General features: G+C 34.9%; 1 protein-coding gene across 1 annotated transcript in view; it reads right to left on the bottom strand.

Annotated features, from left to right (window-relative positions):
- LOC108756609 (tectonic-3-like) overlaps window positions 1-19,938 on the bottom strand; it is a 56,343-nt gene that overhangs the window by 30,623 nt on the left and 5,782 nt on the right. The window contains exons 5-6 of the mRNA XM_018500545.1: window positions 7,874-8,115; window positions 6,687-6,696 (exon numbers count right to left, since the gene is read on the bottom strand). Of these exons, the coding sequence (XP_018356047.1) occupies window positions 6,687-6,696; window positions 7,874-8,115 (252 nt within the window). The remainder of the gene's footprint in view (window positions 1-6,686; window positions 6,697-7,873; window positions 8,116-19,938) is intronic.

Raw genomic sequence — 19,938 nt, 5'->3', positions numbered from 1 at the left:
ATTTTTATATATAAATTATATATTTTTATATATTTTTATTTATGTTTAATATTTCTAATCTTATATATACGCATGATTAGGCAATTCATCTCTCTCTATAAATGTCTTTTCATTGAAATACTAGAATAATTTAGTTAAATAATGACCATTATTTTTTACTTTTTTAAAATCTGCAGCTATATAAATATTTTCTAAAGATATTAAAGTATATGTAAAAATTGCTTAATAATTTTTGTCTACTTGTAGCAGTAATAAAAATTAATTAGCAGCACAAAACAACTATTACCTATAGTAAAGAATTAAAATATTATCACGCATACTAAGAGTTAAATAATATTTCATTAGGACGATTTACATAATACAATATAAAGTTGTAATGTAGTATTACATGCATCAATGTAATAAGAAAAGAATATTTAAGAAGTTGAAAACAAATTTAAAACATTTCTTTAAATTATGATACATGTGTGTGCGTCTAAACTAAGAGAGTAAGTAGAGGAATTTAATATATTATTCTCATTAATTTCTCTAATATATCATATCTCTAATATATTCCTTCCTACATTCCCATTTATTTCTTTGCTCTTCAGTATCATTTTACAACTTTCCTCTGATAATTAACTCCTGATCGTAGCAGTGCTCCTTTAATTTATTACAATTTTATTAATTGGACTATTTTCATCAAGGTACACTTTTATTATATTTTACTATTTTACCGTTTTATTGCCATATTTAATTATAGTTAATAGATTTATATTAACATATTCATCTATCTTCATATCAAGGTTAACAATAACGTTAAAACGAGGTCTAAGACTTCTACATCAACCTCCACAATTTTCAAAAGATTGTACCAATGGTTTCATTTACATTGCTTTATCAAGATCTACAATAAAACTGTTATAGCGTGGTATAAGGACTTTACATTCAACTTCCACACAACGAGATGCTAATTACAAAAAATCATTAAACTTTTCATAAAGGTTCTGTTTTCTCTTAAAAGCGATTAATTAATTTTGTTTATAACTTTTTTATGGAAAAGATATAAATAAATTATTTATTTTCCTTCTATAAAGATTCTAATAATGCCCTTTAATGTAATACATATGCAATTGATGGCTGCTGCTGCGCAAACACAGATGTCCCTCCATCTCACTGGTGCGTGCGTGCGTGCGTGTGTTGAAAAAATCTTTTCTCCATTTCGCGGCTTAAAAAATGTTGAAATTAGATAATAAATAGTGAAGTTCCCATTTTTAAGCACATGCACGTATCCAAAAACTATTTTTTTTAATAAAAAAAAAGAGATTTTTGAGAAAAAACTCCACACAAATTTTATGGAAAATGGTTTTCAAATTTCGTTAAAAGTTAATATTTTGTAGCTTATGTCAAGCTGATAAAATTCTTCACAAGCACAAAACTTCAAATGTCGTAGTTTTTCTTCTAGAACTTTCGAAAAGTCTTTATATTTTATATAAAAAAGTACAAAAAAGCGAAATAAGTTTTTGTTACTACATACTATATATCAATGATATATTTTATGATTTTACATCCAAGCGACGCGTTAGCCAAGTACATAAGAAAAAGATTGATCGAATAGGCCATTTGACATGAATGTCACTGCGAACAAACGTCGCGACGCTACCAAGCTTATCCAGAATTCTTTTGTCAAAATTTATTTGAATTAAAATATCTCAGAAACTAAAATCGTAATAAAAAATCTAATGACAATTTTATTATATATTCGAAGTACGAGCTTTCGATTGCAACTAGTCCGATTAAAATTGATAGACTCAATTTTGAGATCACGAGATCTCTTAACCCAAAAAGATCATTTGCGTTATTTTTCAAGTTTTAAACGTACTCACACACGTAAAGCCAACTTGTTATTCAAGAAGCTTTCACAATGCCTATGTATTACAATAATTAATTAATTAACTTTTATTTTCTAAGAAATATGCAATGTTAGTGAATATTAATGTACACACACAGTCAAATATTTACAAATATGTAATATACAGGGTGCGCCATCTGTTGCGATAGCATCTGAAAGTTGAATAAATTTTGATGTGGGCAAGTTTTTTTATATTTTTTTTTACACAAACTTTATTTATTCCTTTCTATTTTATTTCCATCATGTTTTGAATATAATATCCAACAAATGACCGCCTTTATGTTTGATGCAAAACAATGCCCTTTTTCGTGCATTTTGCATCACATTTTCCAGCGTCTCGGTGGTAATAAGCGATATTTCCCGGTGAATATTGGCTTTGAGTTGAGGTATGGTCTGCGGCTTGTCGATGTACACTTTGCTCTTCAAATACCCCCACAAAAAGAAGTCCGGCGGTGTCAAATCGGGTGAGCGGGGAGGCCAGTCGAAATCGCCGTTTTTCGATATGACGCGGCGGTCGAACATCGTGCGGAGTAGCGTCATTGAATCGCGGGTAGTGTGTGCTGTGGCTCCGTCCTGTTGGAACCAGAAGTCGGCCATGCCATTTTCAGTCATTTCCGGAAACACGAAGTCACGCAGCATCGCTCTGTAACGCGCGCCATTGATCGTAACGGCTTTGCCAGCCTCGTTCTCGAAAAAATACGGCCCGATTATCTTTTTGGCCGATACGCCGCACCAAACGGTCACTTTTTGATCATGGAGAGGCTCCTCGAATATCTCACAAGGATTTTCGTCGGCCCAAAAGCGGCAGTTTTGCTTATTAACAGCGCCATTCAATGTGAAATGAGCTTCATCGCTCATGATGATTTTGAACCAAAACTCACCATCACCATGGAGCATGTTTTCGACGAATGATATAATAATATAATCGTCTGAACTCATCTAACGTCATTCGGCATCGTCGACGGCGACGGCGACGGCGACGGCGACGGCAGCGATGACGACTGATGGTGATGACATCGGCGACAGCGACCGACGATGCCAATGTCGACGCCTATGCCAACGACGATGCCGACGACGACGCCAAATGACGTCTACGCTGACTAACGACGCCGACGACGACGCCAACAATATTATTACACTGAAAAAAAAAATTTATAAAATTTTAATAAATATTTGTTTAAATAGTACCAATTTGACCATTTACTTACAGAAAATTAATATTTATTTGATTTAATCATTTTTTAAAATCGAATAAATATTTATTCTCTATATTTAATATTTAATATATTAAATTCTATATTAATATTTAATATTTATAGAACATATTAAATATTAATTATTTATTTAATATTTAAATTAAGCATAATTTTTTTTAATTAAAGAAATATTTCTTTACTGTAAGTAAATAGTACCATTGGTTAGTACTATTTATTAGTACTATTTAAACAAATTATTTATTCAAATTTTGTAAATTCTTTTTCAGTGTTCATTTTTATAACTTGTTACTTAAAAATATACGTACAAGGTACAATTAATGACATAGAAACGCACTATACTCATTGAAAATATTGAAGATATTATAATATTGAGTTGTTCGGAAAATAATTTCGTTTTTTCCCAACAGAGGACTTAATTATATTTTTTTACAGCCAATTTCACACTTAAACCGCATAATCATTATATATTTTGACAGCTGATATAGCAAGGCTTGCTTATAAAAAAAGTTCGATTGATTCTACGCAGTAGTTTTTGGTTGGTGCCCCATCAAATATGGAAAGTGAAAAGCAGAATTTTCGGCATATTTTACTTTTTTACTATCGAAAAGGTAAAAATGCTGCTTCAAGCAAGAAAAAAATTATCGGATGTGTATGGAGAAGATGTATTGACAGAACGCCAGTGCCAAAACTGGTTTGCAAATTTCGATCCGGCAATTTTGATGTTGAAGGTGCACCACGTTCTGGAAGGCCAGTTGAAGCTGATGAAGACACAATAAAGGCATTAATTGATGCAAACCGGCGAATAACAACTGGTGAGATCGCTGAGAGATTAAATTTATCGGATTCGACCGTTCATGATCATTTGAAACGCCTAGATTTAATCTCAAAGCTCATATATGAGTTCCTCATGTTCTTTCGGAAAGAAATTTGTGCCGTCGCATTGACGTCTGTGATTTGCTTCTCAAACGTCAAGAAAATGATCCATTTTTTAAGCGCATCATCACTGGGAACGAGAAATGGGTTGTCTACAACAATGTTAAATGCAAGAGATCATGGAGTAAAAAAGATGAACCGGCTCAAAGCATTTCGAAAGCCGATATTCATCAAAAAAAGGTGATGCTATCTGTTTGGTGGGATTCAAAGGAATCGTTTTTTTTTTTGAGCTTCTACCGGACAACACAACGATCAATTCTGAAGTGTACTGTCATCAGCTGGACAAATTGAATGATTCACTTAAACAGAAAAGGCTAGAATTGATCAATAGAAAAGGTGTAGTGTTCCATCAAGATAATGCGAGACCTCATACAAGTTTGGTAACTCGCCAAAAGTTTTTACAGCTTGGATGGAATATACTGCCACACCCACCATATTCTCCAGAACTGGCACCTTCTGATTATTATTTGTTCCGGTCTCTACAAAATTTTTTAGACGGTAAAACTTTTACTTCAAATGAGGAAGTCAAAAATCACCTGGATCAGTTTCTTGCCAGCAAAGAACAAAAATTTTATGAGCGTGGAATCATGCTACTGCCAGAAAGATGGCAAAAGGTATTGGAATGGACAATATATAATTCAATAAAATATTTATTCACTATAAGAAAATCGTCTTTCATTTTCATAAAAAAAACGAAATTACTTTCCGAACAACCTAATATTAACCCATTTTTGGACATGCCAAGTATCTGCTTTACTATGATCCTGTTCGTCATTTTCATCACAGCCTGTTTCATGCGACTTAAAATTTGCATGAAAGAGAATAAGTACGTTAAACTTTAGTTGCATATACTTTTAAATATATTAAAATCCTAACTGCACGCATTTTTGGATGCATTAAATGTTTATTGCATATAAATGTTGGGTAATTGCGCTGATAATGTATCCATTTTTCACAAATAATTTTTGAATAGATTTTTATAGGATTTTCGAAGTCTTTCATAATGGTATACTTAGCCAGTTGTATTAATTTCATACTTGTTTTTGTATTATAATATTATGTCTGACAATTTTTTTCCGTGACAGGTATATGTATATAGTGGTATTCCGAAAATCTGCAGCGAAAACTAAGGCATTTGAAGGTTTATGCCCATGAGGACTTTTAATCAGCTTGACATAAGCTACAAAATATTAAAATTTGAAGCAATTTGACCGTAACCTATTTCTTATAAGATTATGCGGGATTCTTTTTCGTACGCTGTAATTTGTTGTTCCATTAGACACTACGTCACTTCAAAAGTGCTTATTTTTTTTTTATTTCGTAGTACCATGTAATCGAAGGAATCATATTGCATAAGAATCATATAATACACTTCTAAGAAAAACATTTAATACTGATTGTCAGTAATATTGAAAGGATTCATATCAATATTGATTTTTTAAATATAAATGTTACTGTAATATTCTAAAATTCTTCTGCATAAATACAAAAAATTAGATTTGTAGCCGTATAAAATTTTTTTAATCTAAAATTTATCATTAAAAATAATTTGTAAATAATATACACATATACGAGAGTCGTTTCAAAAGTTTTGAGCCTCACAACATGAAGATGACATTACTCGTCAAAATCATTCTAGTACTACAATCATACATGATTTAAAAGATACCTGAAAATTGTAGCCATTTTTAACGCTCTGTTGTTATTTGACAGTCATACGAGGTCTGGCTATTAAATAACGAGACTGCGCGCGTAAAAGGCGTCCTAGAGGGGTAGGGTGGGAAACGAATGCAGCGTTGGATAACTGGAAGTGTCTACTATTCCAGTACGAAAAGCACGTTTTTGTCGCAGTAGTAGTATTTTTTCTATAGAGGTTAGAAACAAACTTGTTTTTTTCTCGTGCCGATAACAATTTGTGACGAAAAACACGAGCAACGGATCAATGTAAAATTTCTCGTTAAATTAAAAAAAACTCCGACTGAGTGCTATAAGTTGTTGAAAGAGGCCTATGGTGAGAATTCTCTATCTCGTGCGCGTGTTTTCGAATGGTATAAACGGTTTTCTGAAGGTCGAGAGAGCACCGAAGATGACCAACGTCCAGGTCGACCTGTCTCTGTTTCAACTCCGCAAACAGTGACCAAAATCAATGAAATTGCTGAATGGGTTCCAGAGGGTCAAACTGTAAACCAAACTTACTATTTGACAGTTTTGGCAACACTGCGAGAGCGAGTTCGTAACGACCGGAGTTGTGGAAAAACACAGTCGTGGATCTTGCACCAGGACAACGCACCTGCCCATAACGCGCTGTCTGTGAAGCGTTATTTAGCCGCTAGAAGCATTCCAATGCTCGAACACGCGCCGTACTCGCCTGATTTAGCACCCTGTGACTTTTTCCTGTTTCCGAAGATCAAGTCTGCCTTAAAAGAAACTCGGTTCGAGTTGAAAAAGGTGAAGCGAAAATCGGCGGAGCTCCTAAATGCTCTTACAAAAGAAGACTTCCAGCATTGCTTTGACCAATGGAAAAAACGAATGGAAGGGTGGGTGGCGAGGGGAGGGGAGTACATTGAAGGGGAGCATTCAATTGTAGAATAATTTTTAAAATAAAACTCTTTTTCATAAGCAGTCTCGTTATTTAATAGCCAGACCTCGTATATGCTAGTAGATATGTCAGTATTTTTGTAAAAATGGAAAAAATCGAATATATCATGTGAATAAGTTCTTGCTTGAAAGACAATACGTCTGCACAAATTAAAGCCAAGTTGGACGCTGTTTACGAAGACTCTGCCTCATTTCATTTGCTACCGTGAAAAGATGGGCAGCTGAACTTAAACATGATCGTAATAGTTTAGCTGATGATGAACTTCGGGACGACTAACAATTGAGCGACCATCATCAATAACATCGAAAAAATTTGCCAAATGATACTGGACGATTATCAAATCAAGGTTAGAATGATAGTAGAGACTGTGGACATATCGAAAGAATATGTTTATCATATATTGACTGAAAAATTAGGCATACGTAAGCTAACTGCGAATTTGGTGTCACGCTTCCTCACTGTTGACCAAAAACACATTCGAATGAACATTTCCAAGGCTCTGTTAGAGTGGTTTAAGCAGATTTTTTTGTGTCGATTAATAACTGTTGATGAAACATATATCCATTACTTCACTCTTGAGACGAAGGAACAGTCAAAACAGTGGATTGCAAAGGGTGAACCTGTTCCGAAGAAAGTGAAGACAGTTTCATCGGACGGGAAGGCGACTGTTTTTTGAGGGATAATCATAGAATTGTTCATCGACAACCATGAAAAAGGTAAAATAATGGGGATTACTACGCATCTCATTAACTGATTATGGTACTACGCGCTATTAATTGATAAGCTGAAGCAAAAATTGTGAAAAAACGCATTTAAAGAAGAAGAAAGTACCGTTCCATCTAAAAATAACGCATCGCTCATACTTCGACGATTACCATGGCAAAAATTCACGAATTGCGATTTAAATTGATTGACCACCCATCGTATTCGCCAGATCTAGTTCCCAGCGACCTTATCCTATTTCCTAGGCTCAAAGTTTGACTCGGAGGACCAAGATTTTCATCGAACGAGACAGTTATCGCATCGTAGAAGGCTATTTTGCAGAGCAAGATACCAACTATTATTTGAATGGTTAAAGGAGTGGGAGTATTGCTGAGAAAAATATATCGACTTAAATGGAGATTATGTTGAAAAATAAAACTGCATTTGACCGAAAAGAAGTTCCTATATTAAACTCAAAATTTTTTTAACGACCTCGTAGATATTTTTTTACAAATAGTTTTCATATATAACTTACTTACCAAATTATTATTAGTACTATACATAGATGGAAGATTGTCGTACAGAATGCAAAACAAGTTATTTGCAAGTTTTTCAAAAATAAAAGGTGTGTTATTTCGTTGTATAAAATTACGATTATAGCAATATCGTCTGTCATAAAGTTCCATGTGATAATTTTGACAGTATGGAAAAGCAGATAAATAAGAATGATTACAATCGATGTCGCAGCAGCAATTGATGTTACAAGAAGATTTCTGCACAAACAAAATGGAAAATTGTATTATATATTATATATAAAATATAATATGTGTAATAGAGTAACTGTATGCTCTATTATTCGATATACATGTATTAATTGTTGATATAAGTAAACTTAAATAATATTTTTGCATCATGATATTATAATTCAAATTAGAGATGCACCAAATATTCGGAAAATATCTAATATTTTTTCACTATCCGATCGGATAGCCGTATATATCATTAGTATCCAACAATATATATTGGCTGAATTTTATATTAAAAGTTTGTGCCATTGATGTAGGATTCTATTCTTTTCAGTTGAACTTCTCGCACTTCACCTTTTCCGTTGTTCTTTTTACGTTGAGGAGATAAAAAAAAAGTAAACTCTGCAATATGTTCAGTTAAGATTGCAATCGGGTAATGCGATATCAACAGCATCAGTGTTATTGTGTCATACTATCTTTATCATTTATTAGAATTCATAACAAGAATAGGATGTAGAATGCTGCATTATGACTTCTACAGATGAGCGCCTTTGTAGCGCCACAATCAAAAATGGCGACTCGTTCATACGGAGCTACGGAGAAAAGTGTCGCAAATATGTTCACTTTTTTGTAGCGTCACAGAATATAAATGTATGAATATAGCGTATGAACGGGTCGGCGTTTCGATTGTGACGCTGTAAAGTTGTTCGTCTGTAGTAGCCTTTAATGCTGATAGCGCACTCAACGCTAAGAAAAATAAATATAAAAATTCTGCTGTAACGTGATATGATTGTGTGAATGAAAAGATATCATAAATTTTACGACCGATTAAGAAAAAAATTATAAAATACAATGGCATAAGAAAAATCTAACATATGGAAATGTTTTTAAATATAATGATAAAAAGAAACTGAATGTTATTTTTGTAATTCTATATGTCAAAAAAAAATTGTGAAAGGAAAAACACATCATTACTATCTACTGAATTTTTATGGAATCATTTGAAGAATATGGATAAATATCCATTGATAATGAAGAAGAATAGCCTAATCTAAAAACATTGGCTTGAAGTATTTGAATGCTCTACATTCCGTTTTCGGAAAGATTTTTCAGCGCAGGAAAATCGATTTATATGTATCAATTATGTCGATAATCAAAATAGATTGTCACCGTTAGATAGTAAGATATTATTATTTATGAAAAATTTCATGAAAAATTTATTAATATTATACTTTGATTATCCAGCAATGTTAGTGAAATTGCAAAATACAGGTAACGAAGTGACACGTATAATTGGAAAGTGTTTCTTAGATTAAGTAAAAAAAGACAAGTAAAAGCACGGAGAGAACGAGGAGGGACGAAGAGGGAGGGAGGGAAAAAGGGGGGGAAGAGAGATGGGGGAAAAGAGAGATGGGGAGGGGGAGGGGGGGAGAGCGAGAGCGAGAGCGAGAGAGAGCGAGCGAGCGAGCGAGAGAGAGAGAGAGAGAGAGAGAGAGAGAGAGAGAGAGAGAGCATACATTTATTCAAAACGCCCTGAGATTATATCCCCCTCAGACGCACAAAGTTAAGATACATGTTTCTTAATTGTATTAAGAATATAACAAAGTGAAGTTATATAACTTTACTGTACAACATTTAAGACTATAATTTGAATATAACACATATAAGAATAGTACAAAAGATTTAACTATATATAGTAGCAAAATAAAGTGTATAATATATGGAATAGAATAAATACCAGGGCAAGTCAATAAATTTTTGGAAAAACATAGTAAAACATTTTTTTTTATCGATTTAATTTTATTTCTCAATATAGTCTCCTTTCAGCTCGATACACTTGATCCAACGATTCTTCAACTTTTTCAAGCCGCCCGAATAATATGATTTGTCCAACCCTTCAAAATAAGCCTCTGTTTCGGCGATGAGCTGCTCTCTAGTGGTGAATCTCTTTCCTCCGAACCATTTCTTCAAGTTTGGAAACAGGAAATAATCGCAGGGAGCTAAATCTGGCAAATATGCTGGATGAGGAAGCAATTCGTAGCGGAATTCGTTGAATTTGATCATCAGTGCCGGGCACGTGTAAACCCGTGCATTGTCTTAATGGAAGAGCACTTTCTTCTTCGCCAAATGGGGACGTTTTTTCTTTAAAATGTTGTTGAAACGGTCCAATAAGGCTGCGTAGTAATCGCCATTGATCATTTGCTTCGACGGAAGATAATCGATATGAATTATACCGCGTGCATCCCAAAAAACTGTGGCCCAAAAAACTGTGGCCTTTACGGCCAATTTCGGGTTTTCGCCTTCTTCAGATCTGGTTCACCCGGTAAAGTCCATTGTTTTGACTGTTCCTTCGTCTCGGATGTGAAGTAATGGATCCATGTTTCGTCCACAGTAATGAATCGACGCAGAAATTCATCTATATTACGTTGAAACATCTTCAAACATTGTTTTGAAATTGTCACACGGTCGCGCTTATGGTTCACAGTGAGTAAACGCGGCACCCATCTTGCCGATAGCTTTTTCACCCAAGCTACCCAATTATTCGTGCAAAATTAAAATCACTGTGCCATATGATATGCCTGTGGCCTCAACAAGTTCGCGCACTTTCACTCGTCGATCAGTCAAAACAATATCGTGGATTTTATATATGATTTCTGGCGTAGCAGCCTCAATTGGACGACCTGAACGAGGTGCATACATTACGAGTGCATACATTACATATGGATGTACGACCACGTTTCATTCACCCAAATTGTATACAGTTGCAAACGTTGATGCAGATGTGCTACGAACATTATTGAACTCGGCTTTGATTTCTTTCGGCGTTAAATCTTTCATATGTAGATGTTTGATCACTGCATGAAACTCGTTTTTTTTCATTTTGCAAAAAATACAAAGGTTGTTCGCTTTTAATCGTCTACAGAAATGAAACCATGCGATAAATTCGGCTCAAAATTTGACAGTAATCAGCTGAAAGATGCTGCTTGTCAAAAAGTAATGTGACATGACACTGCAAGTGCTCTCTGACAGATTTTCTAAGTACTTATTGACTTGCCCTCGTAACTACAACAATCCATTCATCTGACTTTGCGCATAAAGAAAGAAGTCTAGTGATAGTCGCTAATCAAAAGAGATCCTAATTAAATGCTTAAATAGCTCCACCTTGAAACTATTAATTGATTGAGCATCCCTTATATCCATCGGAAGGTCATTCCAAAGTTCGATTACTTTAAATTTAAACGAGCGTTTATATAGCTTATACTGAGGTAACGGAAGAAGATTGCCTGTTGCCCTAGTATTTCTACATAATTGAGCTGATCTAAACGTGAAACTATCAGAGAGAACTCTTGGTTGTTGAGTATGAATAATATTGAAGATTTGACACCCCACAAAATACAATCTTCTTAAATCTACTTTGAGCCATCTCAGTTTGTAGTAAGATATGTTCATCCCTTTTGACATTGAAAATGAATCTAACACATGTATTTAAGACTCTCTGCAGTCGTAAGTTATATTTCTTTGTTCTATCAGTTAACGCAGCAGTAACCCAAATGAAGATAAATTAGCAAAATGATTAATCTAACCTTTAATTCATTAGGTAACAGATGTCTGGTTATTTTTAGTAGTATATTTAGTAGTATATTTCATATAGTTTAAAATATGTTTTGTGTGTGATGTATTTTTCCTACAATATTATTGGTCCCAACTCTTAGATTATTTGATATATTCACTCCCAAATATTTTATGCAACTAGAATATTGCACCATCACATCATCCACTATAATATAAGGTGTAGTAAAAAGAAATCTATTATTTTTGCATTAAATTGAAGGCTTTATTTAGCATAGAATGATCCGATTTAGGTCAAATATGCACCGTTTTGTTCGATAACTTGTTGCCATTTTGAAGGTAATTTCATTATGCCTCTCTCATAGAAACCCTCGTCCCTGTTGGCAAAAAACTGGGACAGTCGATTTTCACAAGCTTCTCTTGAGGCGAATTTTTCACCAGCAAAATCATTCGCCATAGACAGGAACAGGTGGTAATCACTTGGTGCCAGGTCCGGACTATAAGGTGGATGCATAAGAACCTCCCAACCAAGCTCCCGGAGCTTCTGGCGAGTCACTATCGATGTGTGTGGCCTGGCGTTGTCTTGATGGAACACAATTCCTCTCCTATTGGCCAAAGCTGGCCGCTTCTGGGCGATTGCTTCTTTCAGACGGTCCAATTGTTGACAGTACAGGTCCGAATTAAGAGTTTGGCCGTAGGGGAGCAGCTCATAGTAGATGATTCCCTGCCAATCCCACCAAACACACAGCAAAACCTTCCTGATCGTCAATCCTGGCTTGGCCACCGTTTGCGCCGGCTCATCGCGATTCGACCACGACCGTTTTCGCTTGACGTTGTCGTAAGTGACCCACTTTTCATCACCAGTAACCATTCGCTTCAGAAATGGGTCGATTTTGTTGCGATTCAGCAGCGATTCGCAGATGGAAATTCGGTCCATGAGGTTTTTTTGCGTTAACTCGTGTGGCACCCATACATCGAGCTTCTTTTTGTATCCAGCCTTATTTAAATGGTTCCAAACGGTTTTTTGTGCAATGTTTAGCTCCTGGGCAATCGAAACAGTGCTTACATGACGGTCGGACTCGACGATTTCCATTATTTTATCGACATTTTCGACAATTGGCCTTCCAGAGCGTGGTGCATCTTTGACATCAAAATTACCGGAACGGAATCGACGAAACCAAAATTGCGCGATATTGACTGTTACAGTATCAGGACCATAAACACTATTCACATTTTCAGCCGCCTGACTTGCGGTTTCGCCTTTATCGAAGAAAAACTGTAAAATATGGCGTTTTTTCTCTTTGTTGGTGTCCATCTTTGACACGCACTCAAACAATACTGACTCAAGCAATCACAAAACTGTCTGAAAAGTTTTTTTAGTACGAAATTTTATCTTTCTAACGCCATTTGGCGTAATCCGATCGCACTTATACAACGCGAGATACAGATTACTAAAGCCATCTATTGGAAAAATAATAGATTTCTTTTTACTACACTTAATACTAAGAAAGTTATTTACTTCTAATGAATTTATATATCGCGTCGTTCCAAACATTGTAACTTGTATTTTGTCAGAATTAAGCAATAGTCCATTTTGTTTAGACAAACAAAAACAATTGATTCAATGTCATAATTGGTTTCTAATACGCTTCTGTGCACGTGTTATCTGTTACAATGCAAACAGATCTGCAGATCGTCTAAAAATTATCGCATAAAAATTATATTTGCGAATGTTTAGTTGTTTTTCAGATTTGAGATACATAAAGTGAACAGAAGCGGTCCAAGGACAGATCCCTGCGGCACTCCAACATTATTATGCGCAATCGATGAAGTTATATTTTTATTTCGATCATAGACTACCTGAGTTCTATCAGTTAAATACGATTTGATCCACGTACAGAGTCAGAGAAATCCATCCTTCTCAACTTATCAATGAGGATGTTATGCTGAATCTTGTTCAAAGCCTTAGAAAAATAAAAAAAGACGGAAATCGTGATTTCCCTGGAATCAACAGCCTGCCTCACTTCATCCACCATTCTTATAATGCATGTTTGTGTTGATGAATTCCTTCTGTAGGCAAACTGATATGGGTTCATTAGGTTATTAACTCTCAGATAGGGTTAGGATCTAGTCAGAGACTGTTCTTTCAAGCGCTTTCGATATCATCGGAAGAATGAATATAAACCTATAATGCTGAAGTAGGATAGGATATTTGACCTTTGGTATTGGTATTACGAGAGCTGATTTCCAGCTCTCGTTAGAAACAACTCCACTTATCACTGAGAAGTTGAAGATATGTACAACCACATAATGTATAGTAAAGTCCATTCTTATAACTCTTAACGAGATTCCATCAGAGCCGACAGCATTGGATTTGATCCTAGAGAAAGACTTGGTCTTAGGTGTTATATACTGTAAATATGGTTTACTATCATGAAAAGTTTCATTTACCTGAGGAACTGCGCTGCAGTCTTCCTTTATTACTCCATCAACAAAATATTTGTTAAATTCCTCTACAGTGCATACCAAACATCTTCCTTTATCATTACTTTTAATAAGACCTAGATGACTTAGCTTACTCTAGATAATCGTAGGATCCTCATCCTGTGCAAATCTAGATAGTAAGTCTTTTTCGCTTTCCGAACCATGTTCTGTACACTATCTCTAGTGGTTTTAAAATTTTCATAACTCGCTTCATTTCTATTGCGTCTCCAGATACGCTTTAGTCTATCTCTTACCCACATTTGTTTTCTGATATCATCAGTTAACTAAGGTGTAGATAATTTCTTGTACAAAACCCATTGTAGAGGAGCATGTTTGCCATAACATTCGGAAAGCCTACTATTAAAGATATTCACTTTTTCTTCAATACAATTTGAAGATGCCAGTTCTGTCCAATCACACGCTTCGATGTCGGAAATAAAATGTTGTTCATGAATAGTAAAAAAATATCAGAATTCATCCCAATGAGGCGCTTCGTATTTAAAGTTTGAATATTTAAAACAAGTTCCATTTCCAATCATATTGTTTATCACACGCGCGTTTATACAAGCATATCTCACTACATATATCGGTTATTGCGAAGAATGTTGCTAAGGTCTCGGTAGTCTAAATGCTTAGGACGCTCGCACGGAGATCCGGGTTCGACTCCCGGCCGAGGCAATATTTTTCGCAATAAGTTTATTAGAATTTTTAAGATTTGAGAAAATTTGGGAGGATTATCAGAATGATTGTGTGAATCCGATAATTTATCGGCTCTCAATTTATTTCTAAATAATTAATTTAATTTAAAAATAAATGTTAGTTCAACATCTTAATACTCGGAACTATAAGGCGTTTCGTATTTAAAGTTTGAATATTTAAAACAAGTTCCATTTCCAATCATATTGTTCATCCCAATGAGCCATTATGGATTGGCAATTTACATGACATATGCGCCAATTTTCGTAGTCTTGTTTTGTATTACCCATTATTTATATATTTTAATCTGTCCTTAATTTTGTCGCTAATTATTGGACATTTTTTGGCATCAGTAGTCGAGAGAGAGAGAAAGAGAGAGAGAGAGAAGGAAGGGGAGTGGGAGGGAGAGGGAGGAGGGGAAGGAGAGGGAGGAGGAGAGGGAGGAGGAGAGGGAGAGGAGGGAGAAGCAATAGAGAATAAAGATGGAAAAGGCAAGAAGAAAAGTTAAAGAAAAAAAGAGTAAGTTAATACAAAGTATAAAATATAAGTCTGAAATTTTGTCAAGTACCTGGAAAGAAGGAGCATTTGCAAAGTGATCAAAATTATCAGTTATTTACATCTACTAATAAAGCAGAATTGATAAGACAGGAATTAACCAATATCGATACATATTAGAAAATTAATCGATAATCTAGAAAACAATAAATATTCGGACAGGAAAATAGAGAAGAAATTTCGATAAAAAAAAAGAAGAGAAATAAGAAAGATAAAATAATCTTGGACCATTTAAATACACATAAGATCAAGAGCTGGGAGCGAAGGATCAGAGAGAAATCAAGCAAAAGAAGAAGAAATGAAGAGAAAGACAGAATAAAAGCTGAAAGAGGATTCTTGGGAAAATTTGAGAAAATGAGGAAAATCACAAGATACAAGAATTACCTACCAGAAGCAGAAAATTCTAAAAAGAAGAAAACAGATTATCAAAGAAAGAGACACAAATACATGAAAACATGGTAGAAGGAGACGTGAAATCTTTTATCAACTGATAAAAGAATTTATGGAAGAGGTAAAAACAGAATTGAGAAATACAAGAGAAAAAATAAAAGAATTCAAGAATGAATGGAAAAAGAGGAGAAAATTTATTGTGAACAGATGAAATAGAAATAGATAAAAAATTACGAGAAAAAATTAAAAAATTAAAAATAATAGAAGAGGTGAAAAAGAAGAAAGAAAAAGGAACATCATAATAAAAGACTGGAAGGTAATAAAAAGAGAAACGCTGGAAACGGCGGTGGAAGAGTGAACTCAATGTTGACGTAACTATAGAAAAGAGATCTAGACGAGAAGAAGAATAAATATGGTAATAACAAAGCTTGAAAATAAGGAGCAAAAAAGAAAACAGAAATAATGATAAAGAAAAAGAGCTTAAAAGATAAGAACATATTTATAGACAACGATTTAACTCGAAAAGAGAGGTAGATACAAAAAGAAATAACGCATAATAGTAAATGACGAAAAAAGCAAAGGAGCCAAGGTTACAGGAAGTTGCAAGTTAATGAGAAGAAGTTCGAATGAGAAGGAAGGTTCAAAAGAATAAAATTTTTGAAACAGACAGCTTTGTAGGCCCATAACAGAAGAACTGACAGAACGAATCAGAGACCATAGAGCCGTTCTACAATACTAAGGTCTGCGAGAGCGGATCACGAAGAAGGACGAAGCAGAAAATTCGATATCGATTTCATTATCATTTCTCATTCGATAAACATGAGAACAAATATTCACTCATCGCTAGAAGACAAGAATAGTCAATAAAGCCTTTACGATCAATACAGCGAGCAATCGTGTAGCATACAAAAATAGATCACATCTGTTATTTAAATGTGATAAATTTAAATAGTTGAATATCTCTAAGCGTATTGAGTTTGTGAAAAACGCAAAACTCTGCTATAATTGTTTGCGTTCACATAGAGACAGGCCTTATAATTATAGTAACTACACCAAATGTAAAAACCGATATAATACGAACTTCATACTTCAAACCTCTGACCATTAACAACAAAGACAGACGTTACAGATTTAAACTCAGACAAAATCGCATAACTAACAAGGAAAATTGGTGGCAACGTGTCTTGCAATGATTTCGCCCATTGTCATGCCTCAGCTTATGACTACCATGATGATATTTGTTCAGGATCGCGAACTTAATCTGATCAAGTGTCGTGGACACGATGCTTGTTGGACACGTGTGCTATCGCCAATTTCATCTCCAAAAGCTTCGCAAGACGTTTAAAACTTCTATTGCGACATACGCGCTACCGATCGGTGCAATTAATTTTATGAATACAATGACAAAGAGTATTCTTCGTATTACAATTTAATCACTATACAATGAATTTAATAAACAATTAGTATGTTTTCGATGATATCAGATCTAGGACCATCTAAAAATTTTTCACGAAACTTTATTAAAATTCCGTCCAATATCGAATTAGCCGATCCCAAAAATTTTATTTGCTTTGGGATGGATTTATTAATCGGTGCTGGGGTGGATTTATTAATCGGTGCTGAGGCGACCTTATCCCTGTTTTTGTCTTGCCAAATTAATTTAACCGAAGGAGACTGCGATATATCTGCAAAAAACGCGTTTCGGCTGGATCATTGCGTGCGGAGACACCACTGGATCGTTCAAAAATAGTATATGCTCATCAACAAGTCTTAATCAGCTGATTATTAAGTTTTGGACTATTGAAGAGATATCGACGAGCACTTCGAAATCAATTGAGGAATGTAAAGAGCATTTTATAAAAAATGTTACTCACAGTAGTGGACGCTACGTGATGCGGCTACCATTCCGTAGAGATCATAAACAGCTTGGCGAATCGCAAACCGCTCTCAAATTTGTATTTGCTTGAGCGCAAGCTTAACTCGAATATGGAATTAAAGACAGTGTATTCACGAATCACTCAAGAGTATTTTTGAAACAAATTTCTCACATCGATGACGCATCTGAGGACGAGTTCTATATGCCGCATCACGCAGTGGTCAAACTATCGAGCAATACGATTAAAGTTCGTGTGATGTTCGACGCGTCGGCAAAAACTAGTAACGGTTTATTATAAAATAACGTACTAATGATAAGAGCCACCATATAAAACCCATTATTTGCACATCTACTTTGATTTCATACATACAAATATGTTTTCTCTGCAAATATAGAGAAAATGTATCGCCAGAAGTTATTATACAAAAATGATCGAATTTATCAACGTATATTTTGGCATCAAGACAATCAAATTAAAACCTTTTAGTCCAATACTCTTATATTTGGTGTATCTTTTTCACCTTACCTCGCCATACACACAATTCAACAGCTCGCAGAAGATGAACGCGATAAATTTCCTAAAGCTGCTAGAGTTGTTAAAAAATATTTATACGTGGACGATTTATTAATCGAGGCAAACTCTATCCAGGAAGCGCACATATTACGAAATAAAATAATCGACCTATTTTCTCGAAGAGGGTTTAATATAAGACAGTGGGTCACGAATGAAAAACAAATCATTGACGATTTAAATTCCAATACTATAAATGCAAATCTCACACTCAATAAAAACAATCTTTTGAAGGCTTTGGGTATAACGTGGCATGCGCGTGACGAGACGCAGCAACGTGTTATGTTATTCAATATAATCAATCAAACCAAGAAGGTTACAAAACGAACGGTTATCTCTACAGTCGCAAAGATTTTTGATCCTTTGGGTATTCTGGGGCTTGTTATATTATACAGTAAAAAATTGATGCAGAATTTGTAGCAGCACAAATTAGATTGAGATGATTTTCTACTCTCCAGTATACATAACGCGTGGATCGAATTTATAAAACAATTATTGTAGATTCGATGAATTAACCATCGAATGCTCTATATACTTTCCGATTACTCTAACGTATAGATTCATGGTTTTTTGTGACGCAAACAACATAATAGGCACCTGTTTGTACATTCGTTCGAATGATCAACACAACTTATTGCCGGCTCTTATGCGTGAGTCGCACCATTAAAAACCATAAGGGTACCCCCATCTCGAATTATGCGAGGCGCTTCTACTAGTCAAGTTGTATCGCGAAGTACGCGACGCGATAGAATTACCTGTTAAATGGATAGTATTGTGGAGCGATTCAACCATTGTGCTTCATTGGGTAAAAACTTCATCTCATCTCTTAAAAACTTATGTGTCACATTGCGTTGCGCAAATTTAAGAGATAATAGACACTCAAATATGGCGATACATTAGATCTTAGAATAATCCGGCCGATGCTCTGTCTAGGAGTCAATCAAATGTTTTTCTAAACAATTAAACGTGGTTCTCGGGATCGTTATAGTTAGCAAGAGAAGAAAAAGAGAGCTATGCACGAAATTAATTTTATCGGAGCAATTTTATAGGAGCAAATGATCAATTAAAAGAATTATACGTTCTTTTTAATTCTGACGAATATAACACCCAAACAAATCGATTCGCAATTGAACATCATATCAATTGGCATTTTATACCTCCTATCATCCCATATTTCGAGGGACTGTAGGAATCCACACTGAAATTACTTAAGCATTATTTCAAATGCGTGATCGGTGAATACCTATTTACATTTAAGGAATTAAATATTTTCGTTGTAGAAATCAAAGAAATATTAAATTCTAGACCTATCCTGTCGGCTGATTCTAATAATCCCTTAGCCCTAATACCTGCTTATTGTTTGATCAGTCGATCACTGATTAATCTACCGAAGCCTGATCTCTCATGTCGTAGCAAACCGTCTCTCCATCTAGCAGCACATCACCGCGGTGCGACAAGATTTTTGGGCATGTTAGAACCTGGAATGTTTTAACGAGCTTCAAGTTCGCCATAAATGGATTAAGGACGGAGAAAGAATCAACATCGAAACAGCTGTACTCCTCAAGGAAAAGGTCTACCATGCATGCAATGACTGTAGGGAAAATCGTACAAATTCATCCCGATGAAGATGAATCGTACGAACCGCTACAATTAGAACTAATGCGGGAACGTTAAAGCGATCAGTTCTATGTCCGCTTCCAATTGAACA

This window comes from Trachymyrmex septentrionalis, unplaced genomic scaffold (assembly GCF_001594115.1).
Source record: "Trachymyrmex septentrionalis isolate Tsep2-gDNA-1 unplaced genomic scaffold, Tsep1.0 scaffold129, whole genome shotgun sequence".
NCBI classification, from domain to species: domain Eukaryota; kingdom Metazoa; phylum Arthropoda; class Insecta; order Hymenoptera; family Formicidae; genus Trachymyrmex; species Trachymyrmex septentrionalis.
Note: the sequence above shows the minus strand (reverse complement) of the source record. Positions and strands in the feature narration are given on the sequence as shown.